This window comes from Protomyctophum bolini (assembly GCF_963924005.1).
Source record: "Protomyctophum bolini genome assembly, chromosome: 24".
Taxonomy (NCBI): Eukaryota; Metazoa; Chordata; class Actinopteri; order Myctophiformes; family Myctophidae; genus Protomyctophum; species Protomyctophum bolini.
In genome coordinates, this window is record NC_137885.1 from 16,964,324 (window position 1) to 16,987,160 (window position 22,837).

Sequence of the window (22,837 nt, forward strand, 5' to 3'; positions counted from 1 at the left end):
AAATATGAGTTCCCGGTTATACCTTACATGCCAGTGTGGCGCAGGTGATAAACCGGGGGTTTGTAAACAGGACATTCAGGGTTCAAGTCCCCTGAAGAACGTTTTCAATGTCCCTCTAAATTCTAAAAGGCTGGTTAAATATGAGTTTCCGGTTATACCTTACATGCCAGTGTGGCGCAGGTGATAAACTGGGGGTTTGTAAACAGGACATTCAGGGTTCAAGTCCCCTGAAGAACATTTTCAATGTCCATCTAAATTCTAAAAGGCTGGTTAAATATGAGTTTTGCAAATTTCCGCAATTTCCGCAATTTCCGCAATTTCCGCAATTTTGAATTTTTTAAAAAATTCAAAATTGCGGATATTGCGGAAATTGCGGAAATCCGCAATTTTGCAATTTCCGCAATTTCCGCAATTTCCGCAATTTTGAATTTTTTTAAAAATTCAAAATTGCGGATATTGCGGATATTGCGGAAATTGCGGAAATCCGCAATTTTGCAATTTGCGGAAATTGCAAAATTGCGGATTTCCGCAATTTCCGCAATATCCGCAATTTTGAATTTTTTAAAAAATTCAAAATTGCGGAAATTGCGGAAATTGCGGAAATTTGCAAAACTCATATTTAACCAGCCTTTTAGAATTTAGATGGACATTGAAAATGTTCTTCAGGGGACTTGAACCCTGAATGTCCTGTTTACAAACCCCCGGTTTATCACCTGCGCCACACTGGCATGTAAGGTATAACCGGGAACTCATATTTAACCAGCCTTTTAGAATTTAGAGGGACATTGAAAATGTTCTTCAGGGGACTTGAACCCTGAATGTCCTGTTTACAAACCCCCGGTTTATCACCTGCGCCACACTGGCATGTAAGGTATAACCGGGAACTCATATTTAACCATCCTTTTAGAATTTAGAGGGACATTGAAAACGTTCTTCAGGGGACTTGAACCCTGAATGTCCTGTTTACAAACCCCCGGTTTATCACCTGCGCCACACTGGCATGTAAGGTATAACCGGGAACTCATATTTAACCAGCCTTTTAGAATTTAGAGGGACATTGAAAATGTTCTTCAGGGGAGTTGAACCCTGAATGTCCTGTTTACAAACCCCCGGTTTATCACCTGCGCCACACTGGCATGTAAGGTATAACCGGGAACTCATATTTAACCAGCCTTTTAGAATTTAGAGGGACATTGAAAATGTTCTTCAGGGGACTTGAACCCTGAATGTCCTGTTTACAAACCCCCGGTTTATCACCTGCGCCACACTGGCATGTAAGGTATAACTGGGAGCTCATATTTAACCAGCCTTTTAGAATTTAGAGGGACATTGAAAAGGTTCTTCAGGGGACTTGAACCCTGAATGTCCTGTTTACAAAACCCCGGTTTATCACCTGCGCCACACTGGCATGTACGGTATAACCGGGAACTCATATTTAACCAGCCTTTTAGAATTTAGATGGACATTGAAAATGTTCTTCAGGGGACTTGAACCCTGAATGTCCTGTTTACAAACCCCCGGTTTATCACCTGCGCCACACTGGCATGTAAGGTATAACCGGGACTGTGTACCGAGGTACATGGCCAAAGCAGGTTCAAGGCCAGCCTGGGGGACCAAGCTGTACCCAAGCACTGAAGCCAATACTCATCGATGTACTCTGTTACCCTGGGTCTACTGGGATGCAGTACAGTGGGGCCGGGGGGGGTATTTCCCCCCCGGTGTTTCCACACAGTAAAATGTGGGTGTTATGGCAAAATAAACTAGAACTGCACCCTATCGTAGTGCCTACTTGCTTGTTGCACACAAGTAGGCCTACTAGTACGGACATTTATACAATATTTAGCTCACTCTTACATCAAGGATGTTTTTCCAAGTTTGTATGTGTATTACAAAGAGCAGGGCCTTTAGTTATTCTTTTTTCATTTTGCATCTTTGCAAGGTTGTACCTTTGTAGGCCTACCTGTCTCTAATGTATAAGCAAAGTTGTAGCAGCGGTTAAGACACAGGCTTCGCAAACAGAAGGTTCTAGGTTCAAGCCCAGCAAGGGGCTTTTTACAACCGTTATCTTAGTCTTACCCAATATGTCACTCCTAATGAAGAGTGTGATTTGTTGTTTCAGTTTTTATATTGACTCATTTTTGAACCTACAACATTCGGTTTATACATCCTTGTCTTTATGTTTATGCCACAAAGGCATGTGAGATGCATGGTGCAGAGTTCTGTCTCCATGCGACGATGGGTTATAGCCCATGTTTTTTGATTTTTTTTAGTTATCCTCGTTTCTCATCATTTTGGACCATGGGCTATAGCCCATATCGTACGGCATACTATAGCACGCCGTTTTTCATAATTTCTGAGGATTTAAAAAAAATGAAAATATAAAAAAACGATGGGTTATAGCCCATGTTTTTTGAAATTTTGAAAAAAAAAGTTAGCCTCGTTTCTCATCATTTTGGACCATGGGCTATAGCCCATATCGTATTAGATTAGTTTCAGGTGGGGTAATCTAAACACAGCATCTTAACACTGGTTGTCAAGATATTTAGTATTTTTTGCAGTTTCCCTGCTTGAAAGGGATGGCACAGACCATATGGAGATTGTTACTGGGTTTCACTCATACAATGACCACACAGTTTCCTTTTTTTTACTCTTCTTTACTTTGTAGTTGAGTACAGTTGTACAGGTATTGTGTAAGTCAGTTAGTGGGTAAGTCAGGTAAGGTGAAAAACCTTAAAGGGAAAATAAAAAAGAACTAATGTAAGTATAATGCACATTCAATCAATACACATACTTTACATGTTCTAAACACCTAAATATCATTTTTACTTAAGTGTCTCTTAATCAACTCATTTCTAAATCAATTCATTTTTTGCTCAATTCGTTTCTAAACAGTTTTTAAACATAATAAACTCATGAAATGTAAATTAAATAAACTGAATTAATTAGCATCATTGAAACGTTTTTATCAATCAATAATCAATTCAAATGTATTTTAAATCAAATGATCATGTTTATTGTTCATGTCAATTGGCCATCATGTTTCCTTTAACTTCAACTCAAGTCATCATAAACAACAACAAACAATAACAAGTGTCCATGAACTGGCATGCAACTGGCATGATCTGTCACAGATATACAGTTCTCTCACCGGCTGTCTCTCCAGCATTTATATGGCTGCACCGTTCTGCTCTGCTGTTTGTGTGTGTTGCTCCTGTTTGGATGGATGCACACTGCTGTTTCTCATGGAGGTTTGTGTGTTTCCTGTGTTTGGCCAACGCCCTACTCTCAGGTGCAGTGAATGCACTGATGCTGATTAGTGAGGCAATTGGGGAGTGAGTGAGTGAGTGACAATCAGCAGAGTGTCAGTGGCAATGATTGTCAGTCCAGATTTAACCCTTTGCTCTCCATTTCTCCAAGTTGACTTCACACTGGTGAAATAGTGAATTTCATATTTAATGTGAACATACAACAGGACTAAGGTTAGCAGGTTACAGCGCTGTAGGGCTTCGAACCCTATATCCAGGCAGAAGCTTGGATAGTACACTACCAGCGCTTTCTTTTGCTTTGCAACACCATGGTCCAAATTCACAACGGCGTTTACGATGATAACATGACGTGACGTGCTAGCGGAATTTACGTGGATTTCCCACATTTTAATTTGGAATTCAAGGAAATGGCCGTGAACTTGACGCTCACGTAGGTTGGTCGGAAACTCCGTCAAATCCTCTTTAGGTGGCGTAGACATTTGCGGAGGCATACACTTGCGTATAGATTTATTCAGAAGGCTTTAGTCTTCATGCTGAATCAATAAATTGTTCCCAAATCTCAGATAAAATATGTAGGCATGTGTCCCCAACATATTGGTCGATCAGCACATAAAGAAATGATAGCCTATATAATAAATGATGAGAAACGAGGATAATTTTGCGACACAATTGTACATTGAAATACCAGTTAAACTAAACACCAATGATCATGTCGAAGTATTATTATTATTGAAATACCAGGTAACCAATGATTCTGTCCAAGTAGCATGATATCTAAATTACATTTTTAACATACCGGTAATCCATTAATTATTTGGCTAGCCCCCCCAATGCATGGCTTTTGGAGCACTTATGAGTTATGACGTACATCGTTTGCCAACAGTGAGATCCTGCGTGGAGACAGGACTTACATGGGAAGAAGAGAAGCCTGACCTCTTGGTCTGCTGCGACATACTAAATCCAACACGGGTTAATTTCCAACCACCAGCTGTCTAAAAACCCAGAAGAGACGCCGGCTCTGAGCGGAAAACGGCCACGCCTACAGGATCAAGTCTGGCAACAGCTAGAATATGTCGATGGGCTGTTCAGAGGAGTTGGCAGAGGAGTGGAGACTGGAGAGAGAAAAAACAGTTGAGTGTTTAATTGTTACAATCAACTAATAGGAAGGAGCATATAAGCATCAGATCCTAGATCAGTGTCACCATCATGACATTTCACTTGACAATTAATTGTCAATTTATAGTGATTAACAATTATTGTGATTAACAATAATTGCATTTTTCCTTTGAACATTGGAATACATAAATTGAATATCTGTCTAGCTTTTATAAAAAAGATTAATCATGAATAAATATATCTAAGTAGAGGAAATAGCTGATCAACAAGCTTACAATGTGTCACATTGCGATGAATTGTGAGCCTGTATCAGGGGTGCCCAAAAGGCAGATTGCGATCTACCAGTAGATCACAAAGCCTGTGCAGGTGGATCGCATGACATGTCACTAAAACATGTATAATTTAAATAAAAATATATATAATTTATTCATTTGGCATCTGACACTTGAATTAAGGTGACTTGATTGATTGACATAAAAAAAATAGTTACACAAACTATTTCCATTTTCCCCCTTTTATTTCCCATTCCAAGTGTGTTTCTCATGTTGTGTAACGCCAGAGCCGCTATTCCAAAGCCCCTCTAACTATTTTCAGCAATGAGATCATATTTATTTTGGTGGGTAGATCTTGGTTGAGCTGGTCATTTTGAAAGTAGCTCTCAAGTCAAAAAAGTCTGGTCACCTAGGCTCTGCTGTAGATCAACCATTTCCACTATTTTTGGAAACATTTTTGCGACATGGAAACGATTATGATGGCGATTACAGTATGTCATAAGTGTGACAGACAGGCCTATCAGTGACATGTCAATCAACCAATAGTAACAAAACTAACATCTAACTCAGAGGATCTCAACATGTGGGTCGGGACCCCCAGAGCCACATGCTTTTAGGGGGGACCCCAGATGACAGTAAAGTGACAATTTAAGGACTTTTAATAACTTATTATTGCATCAGAAGTAATCAACAAACAATATACCGGTAGTATTAAAAAAACTAGTCAAACATTGGCTAAATTGTCAAATAATTAAATATAAGAAAGAGGTAAAACATGTGGAAAATAGCTGATCTACAAGCTCCCAACAGCTTGCAACACGAGGCGTTGTGATCTTGTAGATCAGCAGCTATATTTTCACAATACTTATCTATGGAACTGAGTCAAACAAAATTTAATAGGCGTAGCCTACTGTAGGCGGCAGACCTATAGTTAACGCCTACATTTGCTTGTCAGAGTGTGTGGTCACGGCCTGAAAGAGTGGTCTAATTTTTTTTATTAATTTAAGATTAAAGCTGCGTCACAAATGAAAAAGAGAAAAAAGCAGTGAATCTCTCTGCTTTCGTTTGTAAATCATTGTCTGTGTGCACATAGCCCCTTTCGGAACCCTTACCTTTTCTGAATTTTGGACACAAATATGCAGTAACTGAGGGTGCCGAAAGGGGCTAGTGTGCACCTGGATCCTATCCTGCACATGGAACACTATTAAAGGTTCTAGCCCTAGAATGGCTCAGATATTACATACTAACACATGCCCTCGATCCTGTGTTGGTGAAATGTATGCAATATGACAGCATTCTAGGGCTATAAAGGTCCTAGACTGACAGTACATTAACTAAATGTCCTATTACACTTCTCAGATAGAATCCATACTCACTCAGAAACTTGTTGGAATGTCTCTCACAAGTTCACCAGCCACAGTCCATCTTGTTGTTATAATGTCAGCTGGTTTTGGTAGAAATACTGAGTGAAAACCCAGCTTCAAACGCACTGATATTAATCGCTGGCTCTTTCTTTCTTATTTTTTACCATTCAGCTCCAGCCATTCATCTTCTGGTTCCTCTAGGTTCACTACATTCAGGAATGCAAAGGCCTCCTCCTCTTCGTCATAAGAAGACTCTGTGTGTGCCAGTGTGATATCATGGACTCCTTTTCCTGATCTGCATGAAATGTCCTTTTTTATGACACACTCTACACTCGGCATCACGAGCAGGGCATTCCTTCCACGTATGTTTTCTCATATTTCCACATCTGCCACATCCTGAAGACTGTGTGTCAGACTTGTATGGTGCTTTCTGCCACTTGTTTTTTTGTATCGCCTCTACCTGTGCTGCTGCCTGGTGCTCAGTGCCTCTTAAGGTGGGCTGTTGTTTCTTTATTGCTGCACTCTGCCTCACTCTGGTCATTGCCTTTTCCAGAGTTAAATCTGCATCCATTTGCAGGCTTTCTGATAGCTTGGCATCTCTTATGCCTACTACAATTCTGTCCCTAATCAATTATTCTCTTACGGCTCCAAACTGACAATGTTCAGCGAATGTGTGTGCAGCAGTGAGAAAGGACTCAACACTCTCACCTGGTGAGCGGCAACACACTTAATATGTCTTCGGCGTCGTCCCCCGCTGCATACATGAAGGCATTTACTTGGAATTCTTCTGATTGTCTATCCAATCCCGACGCTATTCTATAGCGGTCAAATCGCTTCATCCATCTCGGCCAGTCATTAATGTTGCTGAAATCAAACTTGCCTAGCGGGGCCAACTGTGGTAGCGAGGGTGCTGCGTCTGCCATCCTGTCGTCTTTTTATTTCCTTTTTATTTATTTTATTTTCTTCTTTCCGTGCGTTCTTCTAAATTCATTCCGAGCTTCTGACACCATGTTGTGTAAGCCTTAGGCTATTATAGTTCACATATAATAAGAGACGGAGAGATCGAGCTGTTGTAGTTAACTGTTTACTTTAGGTTGGGCGGAAGCAGAGTAAGGTGTTACATACATTCGGGTCCGTCTAGCAACACTAACCATGTCACAATCCCTTACAGGACAAGGATGTGCTTATATTTTGTTAAGAGAAATGTTTACATAGTTTAGTGAATTAAATCTGCTGGGCCACTTACCGGCACACAGTTCAGCTGGAATTGCCAGGCTACTTGATGTCAGTGGTTAAAGGAAAACTTCACAGTAAATAGTTGAGTGGGGTTTGAACCTATACAATCTCCAGACAATGACGACAGAACCCTAACTCAGTTACCTATTGCTATCTGCAACAACAGTCTTCCTTTGCCTATGAGTTAGAGTTTGGTGTTGGAGTTTGCCTGATATTTTTTAATCCTCCAAATCATGAAACCCAACATATGTCTTCCGAAACCATATACAGTTTTCTGTACCTAATTTCAACTGCCGAAACCAAGAATTGAACCAGGGACCAGGAGCAGGGACATTAGAATGTCCAACAGGCCTGAACACAACAGAGTTTAAGCACAAGCCCCCAAACCATGCCGCCTCAATACCACTCCCATCATTTCTGAAATAGCTGGTGTGACTGCCTGTGTGTTTGTCTGTTTGACTTGGCTTCTCTTAGGAATTTTCTTACACAACATTTTAAGAAGGAACTTAAAAAGATTATTGGCGAATGAGGCCCATTAAAACTACACTAAGCCTATCCTGGGCAGAGGTGTTTTGCGCTGACTCTAGCACCAAACGTTCAATATTTCATGCATGGTGATGTCAGTTGATGCTGCAGTGCTTGAAGTTGCATGAAATAAACACTAGATGGTGCTGTTCAACTATTTATATTGGACATGAGATAGTGATGGTAACTGGAGAACTAACCCTTTTTCTAGCATTGTTCAAAGTGTCACTGACACATACATTAATGATGGTGTTGAAATAGGCGGGAAAGCACTCACTCATACAATTATTGTATTGAAATGTCAAGTGAATTGAACTCAAACTAGGACTACATTTGACAGGGAAGTTGGCATCTCCTCAAGGACCTTTATTGGGGGTCACCACTCCCTACTTTGAAAACTGAAACTGAGCTCCTATACACCCAGTGACATGGTCGGAGCAAATCTATAAATAGACACTAGTACACACAGTTCTCTGAGAACATGCCAAGGAAATTGGGTATTCCTCAGAAGCATAGTCATCCATTCTCTATGGACATGCATATCAGTATTATTCACTGTAATTCTGTTAAACAGAAGTTAATTTTCACTAACGCATACTGGACGTTTCCTCATGCATAATGCTTATTAACCTACAATGTAGGCCTATCAGTATACATGAAAGGTTGACATCACAAGTTTGTAGGATGCACAGTAGGCTGACTCTGGACATCTAATGCATCATAACTCAATACTTTTAACTTTCTATGTTGATGATCCACAGACTTTGGATTGATCGAGTTACACCTGGCAGCAACTTCCAAGCTAAAGTAACCAACAGAAGTCAGAAAACATAAAACCAACATCAAGCCAAGATGTTGCAACAAATGTAAATGGCAAAGATAACACTACTGTACTATGCACAATTAATAAGCATGCGAACATATTTGCCCCCGTTTTACATTGTTCTCAAAATTCTGAGAAAACAATAAAAAATCACACCTGTGTGAAGTGAGGGGCGCTCATTTAGTGGCCCAATTACAGAAAGTGACAATTTACGGCCTATTCAACAAAATGGAACTGTATTTACACTGAAATTAAATTAATTGTTTGCCACTTACATCTCTCCTCTGCTGCAGTTTCCTTTGTCTGTAAACAGTGTTCCAACTCCCTTTTCTGGAGGGGTTTCCAGGGAAATGTGCCATGTGTGGTAGACTTGGAGGGGCATCTTGTAATATTTTAGGGGAAAGGCTATTTCAAGTACCTATTTTGTAGAATGATGTATTGTGAAGTTTGAATATTGGTATTCTGCTACACTACCATAATTATTAATGGGCAGGTGAAAATGTCTGTGAGATCATTGATTTAATGAGCATCTGTCAAAACAGTTTATTTTAGTTTCTGAGCTGTGTGTATGGCTAAAATATGACTCATGAGTCACTTTTTCACCATTGAGAAAATTAAAAAGTACTGAGAACAATGGAAAAACTTAAATAAACTGACGCGTGTCAATCCAAACCAATATCCACCGAAAATAGGACACACTTGGATATCAAGACTGACATTGAACCTGTATTTTATGAAATGGAATAATGAAAACAATAAGTATCAATTCAACTGTTTGCCATCAACATGAACAGAATTGTGGAATAACATCAACATCATACTACTGTATACTGTATACTATTGTCGTCTTGTTTAGAGAACGACCAACTTGTCTACTCAGGGCAGGAAACTACCCTATGTCATTCATTAGTCGCAGTGACTGTTGGATTTATTTGACCAACTAGGTAGCAGATTTAAGGCTTATTCATACTTTGCTGCACAATATAATTTCACTTGAAAATATATAATTTTCGTTAAGAAAGGGGTTGAGAAACAGAGAACAAACTTCTTGAGACATCCTGATGCACACACACAGTACAGAGGTTTCATGCAGTGACATTAACAACATTAAGATTTGGCACATTCACGACAACATAATACAATGTGATGTTATTTATTTTTAAATAATTTAAATCTAAAAGACTCATAATTAGAATTTCTTTGATAACGACATTAGCATAGTAGTCTACCATCAGAGAAAGGAATGTAGTTGTTCTATCATTAGTGCATCTTCCGGGTCAGGCAGTGGCTAAACAAAACCGAGCCGTGAATGTGTGTACCCTTCAAACTGTACATCCTGAGTATTACATTTGCCTGAACAACCTTCAGTCTGCAGTGCATAGAGTGAGGAAGAGAGAAGAATAGAGGCGAGTGTGAGAGAGAGATAGCTCTGGTCCATAGCCTTCTACTGCTTCTACGATTCTGCCCTGCGCAGTAAGGCTATGGGACTTTCAAAAATTCGAAATCAGACCAGCCTCTCCTCTTTGGCGTATTTACGCCAAAGAGTAGAGGCTGGTCTGCATTCATACGAGCGGCGGAAGTTGAGAGTAACATAGCTCTAAATGAAACGCATTAGAGCTATGGATCAGAGCTAAGAGAGAGAGAAACAGAGCTGAGTGATCTGTGCTTTACGAAACCTCATGGAAAAAGGAGAACAGACACTCGTAACTGTCTTTTAGGTGAGTCAGCCATTCCATCTCTCGTTAGGCAACAATAGAAACTTTAAAGCCAGATTCTAAAGCCCGACTTATACTTTGTGCAGTGTGTCATTGTGTGCCGAAAATAGATCTACAAGTTCACAACGCATCACAGCGCAACGTGTTGCAAATTGCGAATTGAATTGACACCAGCACGCTTGGTAGTATGCAACCTCACTTTGTACTACAGTAACCTAAGAAATATTGCATAATCCAACATATCTGAAGTTAAATAATTTCTTTAATTGATTTTCAGACATTTTATTCTTTAGCCATGATGCTTGTAATTCTATTATATTGATATGATCTTATACATCTGTAAACTTCTCTCCCTTTCCTTAATGTCTTTGCTTCTTCCACAAATATCACGGCTATTTGAAGCAGTTCAAAGTTCCTTCCTCATTTTGAATCTACTGATTTGCATATCGCAGACATCTGTGAACAAAAATGATAAGAGCTGTATGTCCCCGTCTTGTAGGCGTCATGACGTGTCAGTACCGCAACACAGGGTTACCTCCCCCTGGCCAGCCGGGGCGCCTGATGGAGGGGAAAGGAACTGGTCGGAATAACGTGTTCCTTCCACACGTCCGGCTGGGGGAACTCTCCCCTGTTAGGTGAAAAGAAGCAGCTTGGACTCCTCATGCATAGAAGGAACATGAGGTCAGGATTTAGCAGTTTATAGGGTGACCAGATCCAAACTGTTCATTTGAGGGACAGAAGTATCGCTTGTGCGGGACAAGTAGGGCGGGACGGGGTTAGCAACTTATCACGTAACTGCGTAGACGCCAGGGGGCGGTAGGTGGCGAGGGCCAGCTAAATGTGCAACATGAGCAGAGAAGAAGAGGTCTTGTTGTGCTGAAAGTGAAACTACTAAACCCCCGGTGCTGAGGCTCACAGAGGCCTATTAGCGATGCGATCATCGTTTTGATTAGCAGGAGTTTGAATTAATATGCATTAGGCTCCGATCATGCCTACTTCATCTCATTATGAACCATAATGTCAATAAAGATGGTGTGCACACATGGAGTTTCTTACATGGACGCTAGTGGTGGCTTTTTAAAAAACTCTAGTTTGGATTAACACCAATATATCAAATCTCAGGATCTCGTCCTTGGCTACCTGTGCAAATTACCCCACTCCTCCCCAAAAAAACTCCCTTTATCCTCAGCTTTGCCCTGCTGACACTTCTCTCTCTCTCTCTCTCTTTCCTGCTCCTAGAAGCCCCGAGGGGGGCAGTGTCTGAGGCAGGCGACTGACCGCTCCCAAGCAGAACTACGGCGGCCGTCAGGCTCCCGAGACTACGCCCCCACATTGAGTCTCGCCCCACCTCTGGCTCCTCATCAATACACATACATTTCACTTGTGCAATAAATACTGTTAGACTCGAGCAAAAGGTGTGGTCTCCTACTAGTGAAAACCCCTCTAGCGTCTCACAAGTTTTAAAATGCAAATGTTGGTCATGGGTGGCATGGCTCACTTGGTATTTGTTTTGGGTTTTTTGGGGGGGGTTTTGCATTATTAGTCCTGCGCATCCTTTCAGTTTAATTTCAGGGAGTGTGACACACACACACACACAATTAACGAATTAAGCATTTCCAGCTGGTGGTGTTCATTACTTAGCTTGCACTGCGCCGAGTTCCTGGTTAACATTCTGACACGTGTGGATTACTGGATTTTAGTTTGGTTAACTAAAGATAGAACAGCAAAGCATGGACAAAGTAAGTGGTCTTGTCTTGAGTTAAAACTAAAGAATCTGCCACTGTGCATGTGTGAGGGGAGGGGGAGGAGCGGGGGGCTGGAATGTTGACTGCACTCTCTCAGACACAGAGCGGCTGCGGCTCTATACATCTCCATAAAACGGTGTTTTACCGATTTTGCTATTTGTGTTAAATAACACCATAAACTGTCCGCCATTACCCTTTTCATGTCACACACCCACTGGTGGCCACTCGCGCACCCTTAGTTTGGGAACCGCTGCCCTAGGGGATATTTCTCATGTTATTTTATCTGACTTAACAACACTCATCTTGCAGGACATTTGAACACTGATGCCTGCCATGTCACAATGTGGGTGCGTAAGGGTCTCAATTTGTGGGACGGCTGAAAAGTCTTGGAAATGGGAGGGGGCATCTGGTCTGGTTAGCAACAGGGGGCGCCGTTGGGTGGCGTTTTCTTGCGGTGCAGGTCGACGGCGTCGTCCGACACCGTGTGCTGTCCGCGGTCGTCCGTCGTGGAGAGCACACGGCGCACCGCCTCCTCGAAAGCCGAGGCCACGTTGGTGGCATCCTTGGCGCTCGTCTCGAAGTACGGGTGGCCGCCGTTCTCGCGGCACCACTGGCGCGCATCCTCGCCCGACACCTGTCGCTGCTGCTCGCCCACGTCCAGCTTGTTGCCCAGCACGACGAACGGGAAGCCCTCGGGGTCCTTGATTTGACACATCAAGGTTATTATGGTTAAAAGGACCACTTTTTAACCGCTCTTCATATAAATGGTCCTCGCTAATGTTTATGATAAAACACCACCATTTTTGTCTACTCGGTCTGTGTCTCATAGGAGGGCTGTGGGCAGTTCAGAAATCCATCAGTGACATCATCGTTAGGCAGATTTTTCTTTAAAAGATCTTTAAAAAATATATATACTGCCTCCCCCTGGCCAGCCGGGGCGCCTGATGGAGGGGAAAGGAACTGGTTGGAATAACGTGTTCCTTCCATGTGCTACGTCCAACCAGGGAAACTCCCCCCCTGTCAGGTGTAAAGGAGCAACTTGGACACTCAGGCATGAAGGGAGCATGAGTTAAGTCCGTTGCTCTCCCCAGGTTGGCGGAGGGTGTGTAGAGCCCAGGATCACAGTAGATGATTGGCACAGGGGTGAAAAATGGGTTACAAAAATCGTGGGATAAAAAATATATTAAAAAAAATATATATATATATTTCAATTTTTATTATTGTGAGAACGATGGCTTTTCTGGAATAGAAAGCCTGCAGTTTCCATTAGCTTGTATTCCCCATCGATGATGTCACTGGTGGACGGGTTTTTGAACTGCCCTCAGCCCTCCCTTGAGACACAGACTGAGTAGGAAGAAAAAAGGTGCTATTTTATCATGATCATTAGTGAGGACCAATTATATGAAGTGGTCCTTTAACGAAAACCAGTGGTGGAAAAAGGACACAAAATTGTACAGTAACTTGAAAAAATAATTTCCGTCAACTGAACTAAATAAAAACTATATAAAAAAACGATAACTAACTGAAACTGTATTATGTGTTTACAAAACGAACTAAAATTAACTGAAATGATACACAACATGCACTTAGTTTTAGTTTTTCTCATTACCAACAGTAACTGAATATATGTATTATTTAAATGGTACCTTTGGTTGAGTTATTATTATACAATACCTACTTACTCTGACCTTTTTTAATCCTGCACCTGACAAATAACCCCCCCAAAAAACTAAAACTAACACTACAACTAGGCCTGGGCCGTGGCTCAGCGGTCAAGGCACCTTTAAGGCACCGGTAAGCCAGCTTTACAGCGTATCGCGGGTTCGACTCCCGATCCCGACAAACTTTGCATCTCTCTCCCCCTTTCCGGTCTACTTAAGCCCCGTTCAGACCTAAAGAAGCTGGAAAAAAACCACAGCAAAACTCATTTCGACGCAGCTTTTTTATGAGAAAGTGGGCGTGTACAAGGTACCTGTCACTCAAGCTGCCTGGACTGGCTTTGAGACGAAAAAGAAAACAGGCAGTTTAAGCAGATTTGCATTTGAAAGTCTAAAATGTAAAATAGCGACTGTAGAGGAGAAATAATTATATATTTAGTTACATCATAACCTATTTATCGATGAATAAATAATATAATCTTGGTAAACTTCTTTGTAAATAACCTAACGGACCGGATCTCAATCCTCCCCCGTCTTCAGTGCTCATCTCCCCCCCACTCCGCTCTCCTCTCCCCCTCTCGAGCGAAACCCTCCGGGCATTTTTTTAAATAACGGCTCTGTATGTAATGTTAATGTTGATTTAGAAAGAGCATACCGTAGAAATACAATTGTATATATCCAGCACGTCGTAAAAGCAATTAAAACAGCTTATGTTTACGTGTCGTTTCCGGACATTCAGTCCCAAGTCTCCCGGGAAAGGGAGCCCCTATCGCGGCGCTGTCTGTCTGTCACTGACCCTCCTCGGCTGGCTATCGTGGCAGTAAGAGACCGCTCCTCTACCACCCCCCCGGACCCTCACCATTTACACTACAGCATCAGCACATTTAAAGTTTGCTTTTAATTAGCAGATGATGTGAAACATTGTGCCAACTAGTAGGCTAGGCATACTTTAATTACTTAATTAATAATCAATATCACCGGAACGGAGTACAGTGCAACGGACCTTGGTACGTAGAATTTGATCTATTGAAGATTCTGACCTTCAAATGTACATCATTTTTGTTTTGATTGTATTGCTGTATTGTTCTTTCTGCTTTGGCAATGTAAACGTATGTTTTCTCATGCCAATAAAGCCCTTTGAATTGAATTGAATTGCAACAGGCATGTGTGTGTGTGTGTGTGTGTGTGTGTGTAAGTAAGTAAGCAGTAAGTGTGTGGGGGGGGGGGGGTGTGTGTGCATGAGTGAGAGAGAGATATCGTTTACTTAACATTAACATTAATAGTTAATAGGGCCAGTATATACGGTATATGGCATATATATATATATATATATATATATATATATACGGGCCATTATATCTCTCTCACACACACACACACACACACACACACACACACGGTGCACACTACCGAAAGAGCGCGCTGGGGACTCGGGACTTTAGTTCTTTGTCTATAGACTATATATCTGCTAATTTATAAACCTTGTGTGTGTTTAGTCCACGGTCAGCGTCATTTACGGGGTTCAGTTGTTCACCTCTCCGGTCGGTGGGAACCGGGAGGGGGTAATTACTGCAGGGGCACTGAGAGAGAACTGGAGGGGGTAATTACTGCAGGGGCACTGAGAGAGAACTGGAGGGGGTAATTACTGCAGGGGCACTGAGAGAGAAGTGACCCCCGTGTCGTCGGCTCCTCCACGGTGCTCACTGCTCCACCACCGCTCCCTCCCCATTAGCGCAAGTTTTGCTTGTTATTTAGCAGATTATGTAAAACTTGGGCCACTATAGTAGCCTAGTAGGCATACTTTTATTACTCCATAAATAATCAATATCACACACACACACACACACACACACACACACACACACACAGTGGTCTATCTATCTATAAATATAGGCTATCTACTGTCTTTCAACTTTTGCTATGAGGTTCATCGATAGGCCTACATGAACGCAATAAACCAATTGAAATGATTCCCTCAAAAAATATTATCTATGCGATTGGTTTATCGATTCAGAACGCAGCAAACCAATCACAAAACACGGGCAACATATTGCATAAATAGAGGGGGTACATACAACTGATATAAAGGCGATTAATTATTTTTTAAAGGTATGATTGACGGTGCCCAAGTTTCAACAATCAACATACAATGCAGCTACCCACACACACACACACACGACGAAATTGACGACCTGCAGAGCGGGCTGCTCCTCCCCTCTTCTCGGGGAAAGTTTGGGGGAAAAGGCAGCGGGTCAGACACGAAAAAACAACCGGTTTGAACTATATTGGTTAGTTGTTTGTCTATCTATCTATATATGCTAATTTATCAACCGTGTGTGTGTGTGTGTGTGTTTAGTCCACAATCAGACGGATAGCGTTTCGGACTGGTCAGTAGTCCATAGCTTCGGCGGTGAGAACCGGGGGGGTGAATGCAGGAGCACATCTCCCCAGAAACCGTGCCAATCCACTGGGATAGAACTGGCTCGCGACGGAACACGGAACACAACCCGTTTTCACCGCTTCGACAACTTGTTTCTCATATAAACTTTAATTTCTTTCCATAAATATACTATGGTCTGCCAAATATCCATTCATATTTCATATACAGCCCATATTTAAAAAGCTTTTTTTTTAATGCGGAGAATCTGGCCGGACAGCTTTCGCAGAGGCTTTTGGTTTTGTGAAATGAGCTCAACTCCGCCTCCTCAAACCACGCTGTGCACTGATTGGCTACACGCAGCTTTTAAAAGCTTCAGCTTTTAAAAGCTGCTTTAAAGTTAAATGTGAATTAAAAGTCAAAACAAAACTGAAACTAAACTTTAACGAAAGATCCCAACAACGAAAAACCCCAATGAACTATTATAACCTTGCCTTGACGTCGGCGTAGTAGGCGAACTCCTTCTTCCAGTTGGCCAGGTTGCGGAAGCTCTGGCCGTCGTCCAGGCTGAAGGTGAGCAGGCAGCAGTCGGAGCCGCGGTAGAAGGGCGTGCGCAGGCTGCGGAAGCGCTCCTGGCCCGCCGTGTCCCAGATCTGCAGCGTGACGTGGCGGCCGTCCACCTCCAGCTCCTTGTTGAGGAACTCCACGCCGATGGTGTGGAAGAGGTGCGTGTCGAACTTATTGGCGACGTAGCGGTTCATGAGCGACGACTTGCCCACGCCACCGTCGCCCAAAAGGATGACCTTCAGCAGGGTGGACTTGGGAGACATCATGGCTGGAGCCGCCCGGGGTGGGCACGGACCAGGCTGGACACCGGCTGGGTCAGGGTGGCTATCTATTCAGGATTCAGGAGTCCACAGAAGCCTGCCACCTGAGAATCTAACCACAAAGACGATATTTATTAAATAAAACAATAGAATATGGAGCAGAAAGCAGATTGAAACTAGATAAAGTGCCCCTCTGGGCACAGGTCAGGTCAGGTTGTGGCCTCCTGGTGGCGCTATAATAGGCCAATGTGAAAAGGGTGCCATTTCTTCTTACGCCTTGGATGGTTATTGGATGATTTTGTTCCAAAAATGTGTTTTGCAAGAATCCACCTGTTGGTGGCCAATGTGAAAAGGGTGGGATATATTCCTCAGCCTAGTAGGAAAGTCTGAAAGATTTCACGTAAATTGCAAGCTGCATTCATGATTTGAGGCTTTTTGTTTCAAAGGGGCCAATCCTGCAAACTTTCAAAGCCAAGACCAAGACCGGGTTAACAGTGCCGGAGATTAGCTGGAAACAGACGGACGGACACACGCACGGACGCATACACACATGGACGGAGTGCAAAACATACTCCATCCCCATGCCTTCGGCCTGGTGGAGACAATTACAGCATTTAGCAAACAGCATTTAGTCCAGAGAAATTTACAGTAAGCCAGAACAACACATGGCAATACATAGAAATAGTCATCAAGGATCATAAGCAAGCCTAACCTCCGTCTAACAGTAGAATATCTGTACAATGAATGGAACTATGAGTATACACTATAGCGTGCGATGTCTACATAAAAATGCTATCTAAATGACCTAAATGTAGCCTTTGCATATGCCTGTAAGGTCGTTTAAGCTAGTGCAAACACTACGGCAAGTGCTATGGGCTAAGGTGGAGTCTGAAGAGGTGAGTGTTCATAGTACTACAGTGGAAGATTAGGAGTGAGCCTGCAATTCTGATTGCACTGGGAAGTTAATTACATACATAGAGTCTGGGATGTATAGTTATTTTGCTCTGATAACTGTAAAAAAAAATTAACTACTTAAACTTAAACAATTGCTCAAACTATTTCATGTCAAGGACCCCCACAATGATTTGTCACTGGAGATCAGTGTGTTTCTGCAGGTAAACGCCAGCACACTACTCCAGTGGCTGATAACTGCCACTATAGAGGGAAATGCACATAATGGCGGCGTATGCACTTTTATGTCTCTCAGTTACTTTCCAACTGAAGATTTCAAATTCATTGATCAGCATGTCGATGTCCATGTGACGTAAACGACTCATTGATGTCAGTCAGCTATAATGTAATACAGTTACACTGCCTTAGCTTCCTCATTAGCCGACGATTAATCAGATTAATTTCTTACAGTATGTGCAACATGTAGGATGTCGGTGATGTGCAGCATTGGGTATCACATGTACTGAGATCACAGGACCTTCTGTTTGGCCACATGTTCCTCAGTCCTTTACTGCAGTAGTGCTCAACCTATGGGTTGGGACCCCTAGGGAGGTCCCCACGTAATGTTGACCGAGTCCCCAGATGATAGTGTAGTGACAAAATAAGGACCTTTAGCATTAAAAAAAACCATATACCTGTGTGTGTGTGTGTGTGTGTGTGTGTGTGTGTGTGTGTGTAAGAAAGAGGTGAATTGTAAAAGTAGCTTTTGTAGCATTGTGAGCTGGTAGATCTGCCATTTTCACAGTATCTGTGACAAAAACAAAATGCCCCGACTCCTAGAATTCTAGATAACAAATTCCAAGTAATTGTCAGGGTGGGGGGTCACCAGTTCAAATATGATTAGGTTGGGGGGGGGGGTGGCCTGAAATGGCTGAGAACCACTGATTTACACTAATGTACATGAAACGAACAAATGTATAAAACATGACAAGTAACTGCTAATGGCATTTCTCACCGTGTTACAATTACTGCAGGCAGCTCATTTTCCATCCAAGGCAAGCACCTGAGAGGGAGAGAAGAGTGCCAACAGAAGGTCATTCTCAATAACCGCGTTAACCCTGTCCTGACGCCTGACACCCTATTTTGGGTAAAGAAATTCTTAAATTTATTTTCCAATGCATTCATTTTTCAGAATGAATAGCAGGTCTACAACCTGATGTTGTGATGCGACGCATTGTGAGCTAGTAGATCATTTCCATTTATTGTATAGCAAAGTAGGAATTAATAAAAAAATAAAAATACTAATGCATACATTTTAATATAGCGCCACGGTACTCAAAGTCGATTCACACTAGAACAGAAAAATAAACTAGTTTAAAAAGGTTAAAATATAGAAACCAAAGGTAGACAAAGTGTTTGTGTGTGGTGGTGGGGGGATTTATGTAGGGTAATAATAATCTTCCAGGAAGGTTGTGGCTGTTGTTGTGTGGTGCTTGTTAACAGTATAATGTGATGTGACAGTGTTTTGGAGAAAGAACGTTCAATAAATTGCCGTTGCTGTCGGAAGAAACCATCTATCAAACCATCAGGTTCGGGATTTTTGAGTGGTGCAACCTTAGGGTGCAGCCACTCCGATGCCCAGCTTTGTCAGTCCCTGGCTGTGTCCCTGCGTCCCGCCTATGTATGTTAGGGTACCAACAGGGGGGACTGTTGCACCACTCACTTCAGACAGGTCTGATTTTTTGCATTGTGTGTTGGTTAAAAATCACACCCGTGTGAAGTGAGGGGTGCTTCATCGTACATCATCATGACGTAAAATAGACATGCCTTTTTGCCCAGACACTATGACGTAAAATTCTCCATGGGAATGGAAATGTAATGTTTGTGTAGGACAAAAATAGACAATAAGCCGATATGCTCAGACACTATGACCCATCGTCAATGGGAATTGAATGTTTGTGTAGGACGGAAATCTACACTAATAGCTGAATATACAGGGGCTAGCACCCCTCAAAACAATATTGAACCAATGGAAACTTGTAAAGTATTAAAGAGTGCTCCAGTGAAAACCTCCTATACTCCATTGGATCCTCAAACTATCTGCCAAATCAGCCAACTCCACCAGTTTAGCCATCTTTTCACTTTCTCCATAAATCAGTGGTATTGAACACCCTTTACTTCTGTGTGTTGATTACAGAAATATTGAACCAATGAAGAGTATTAAAAAGCGCCTTGGCAAAAACCTCCTAACTCCTTGAGCTTGATGTTTTTATTAATTTCTTGAAAAATGAACATTTGACTCGTGGTTTCTTCCAGACAGCAGAGCTATGCTTCCATCATCAATGAAGTTTGTCAACTATGCAGTTTGACTAAATCCATGTGGCTGTTGGCCAATAGCCATAGTAAAGGGACTTCATTCATTCACTTAGTATGGTAGTAACCTAGGTTCATTCCTTTTCCCTTTCCTATGACCAATCCTATTGGGTGAAATAGTTTAGTAAGGTTTAAATCTCTCACCTTCAAAGAGAACTTATATTAAGTGTACCTTTAATCCAATAACACTAACTAACAGAGGGAGTCTTAGTATCGCAGTGGTCACTCAAGCCACATTCAACTCCAAAACAAAATAGTCCTACCGTAATATAAGAGTAACTAAAATGAATTGGACAGCCAACTAGTGCTGAACGATTCTTTATGATTCTTCACAAAATGAGATTAGATCTCAATCTTTTTTAGATGAATTATGTGCAGCACTGGAGAAGAACACAAATGAATATGACAGAAGACGATGGTGGGACATTTCTATTCAGCAAGGGGCCTCATACATCATTCTGGATAACGAAATGAGTTTACTGTGATTGAGATAGGCATGCTCACTCAATCTGCACACTCAATCTGCATACTGTGTGCAATGCATGCCATTCATTTAGCAAATATGATGTGGTCATTACAAGATGGTATACCAAGAAAAATATAACACACCATACAAATTATTGGCTTCAAAATAAACAGATCCCTAAGTAGCATATCCAGGTTTCCAATAGTGTTTCATTTGATAAACTCATTGTTGATGTCTGCGGGAGATATAGGCCTGATAAATTGCCATAGAGATCATTGCACCACTGTGATTGAAAAAGAGAATTCAGGGAACAATCTGAAAAGCAGACTGTCAAGACATGATGGGCCTGGTATCGGTTACAGTTACACCCTGATTCACAATAGACCACTGGCACCCATTTCAGTAAGGGTTGGGTTACTAATATCTTTGGAGGGAGCATACATCAGACTTGTTCCTAAGTTTCAATGGTTGATTCAAGAGCAGTCTGCAGCCAATTATGAATTATCCAAGTTTCGTTTTGCAGACTACAGAGATGTGGATGATGTGTAGTTTAATACAGTGTCCCATGACAATGACACTGCATTTTTCTTAAAATATATTGAACAGGCCTAAATGAAGGAGTGCCATACATAACCCAGCTTCTATCAAAACAACTGAGCAGTGCCTATTCTGATTATTACAGAGAGAGAGGGCCGGGGTGCCTATTTCAATGAAGGGTCAGACTCAGAACACAAATAGCCTAATTACAATTAATATCCTATAAAGTTACCAATTAATATGACTTATATTTAACTCATTTACATTTCAAGCACAGCCTAGTTTGTTATCCGCATGCCATACCCTCCTCAAAAAAACAAAAACAAAGCTTATAGTATAACTTTGCAAGCAAAGAAAAGTCCGTACACAACTTTTGTCTGTTAAAAAAAATGTCCATCGCTTGTCAAAAGTTATTTAGAAATACAATATAAATCTTTGTTAAAGTGTGCACTGCATGCCCACAGCCGACACGCGCAGACCGTGTAAAAAGGAAACGAACTGGCTGACCTGCTCGACATATTCTAGATAACGACAACTGTGAAATACAAACAATGTAGCCTACATGCTTTTTTTTAAACATTAATTAACCCTCCTCGGCTCTCCAGCTGCCAACAGGCTAATGAGCAAGACCGACATCAGACTCTGCATCGCACAACCCGACTCCTATCCGCTTTGAATTAAAAGACAGCATTGATGGTACGTACCTTTGCTTTTAATTCAAAGATCGTGACATCTGCCTGACGTCCGTTAAGTTAATATGTGGTCCATTATTTTACATATGGTGGTCCGAGGCGAGGGTCGGTGACACCCTATGGGTGACACTATGCTGCTCGCCTGCCTTGATAGCCGCTGATGACGCTCATATGACCCGAGTTTGTCACGCCTCCGCACATCATGCGCTCCTCAGTGGAGATGCACTGGTTCTCAACCAGTGCTCCGGGGACCAGCAGTGGTCCTGAGGGCGTTCCAGGTGGTCCCCAGCTAAATGGAGAGTTGGTAACCAAATTAAATGGACCCTTTATAGATCTTTAACTCTTGAGAGCGTAAAATGAAACCAAATATAGACCCGTAATGGTTGCATTTGTATTGACCAGACCTGTACCCTACTTTCCTTGAACTGTAGGTCTACAAACTGTTAATAAAAGTTTGAAAATATTTTAGGGAGCACCCATACATTTGTTAAAATGTTCCAAATGTTTAAAATGAGTTTGTAGATTTATATATACCCCCTATACCCCCAAGGACTGATCGATTGATTGATTGATTGAAGTATTTATTAACAGTTTGCAGAATTACAGTACATTTCAAGCACAACTCAATACAAAAACTGTTAACTGTGGACGACACCATAAATAATTGCATTACACTGACTTGTTCCCATATGGGGTTCCCTTGTTGCCACATGTCTGCATGGTGCAGGAACTTTAAGTCTACCATATCTATGTGTTTAGTTTATTTATTATTAATTAATTCATGAAGCCAATTAAATAACTATAGTTGTTTTAACGTTACCTTAACTCTTGTATCTCTCCGTTACTGTGCTGCTGCTATGATGACAAGTTGACAACTAAATTTCCCTCGGGGGATAATACAAATGTATCAGTCAAACTGACTGTATCAAAAGGACCAGAGTGAAATAGCCTACT

The 22,837-nt window shown here is 41.7% G+C and overlaps 1 protein-coding gene across 3 annotated transcripts; it reads right to left on the reverse strand.

Moving 5' to 3' along the window:
- Positions 1-9,323: 9,323 nt before the first annotated feature.
- On the reverse strand, positions 9,324-22,470 carry LOC308311933 (ras-related protein Rab-9A-like). 3 transcript variants are annotated; one of them, XM_080758740.1, is made up of 4 exons: positions 21,896-22,470; positions 18,831-18,878; positions 16,587-17,028; positions 9,324-12,762 (listed from the first exon to the last, which is right to left on the reverse strand). In XM_080758740.1, exons 3-4 carry the CDS (start codon positions 16,928-16,930, stop codon positions 12,423-12,425), a joined length of 684 nt encoding a protein of 227 aa, XP_080614866.1. In that variant the 5' UTR covers positions 16,931-17,028; positions 18,831-18,878; positions 21,896-22,470; the 3' UTR covers positions 9,324-12,422. The 3 variants fall into 3 exon arrangements, with proteins under 3 accessions (XP_080614866.1, XP_080614865.1, XP_080614867.1); XM_080758739.1 differs by having other exon boundaries at positions 16,587-17,036; XM_080758741.1 differs by having other exon boundaries at positions 16,592-17,036; positions 21,896-22,465.
- Between the last annotated feature and the right edge of the window lie 367 nt (positions 22,471-22,837).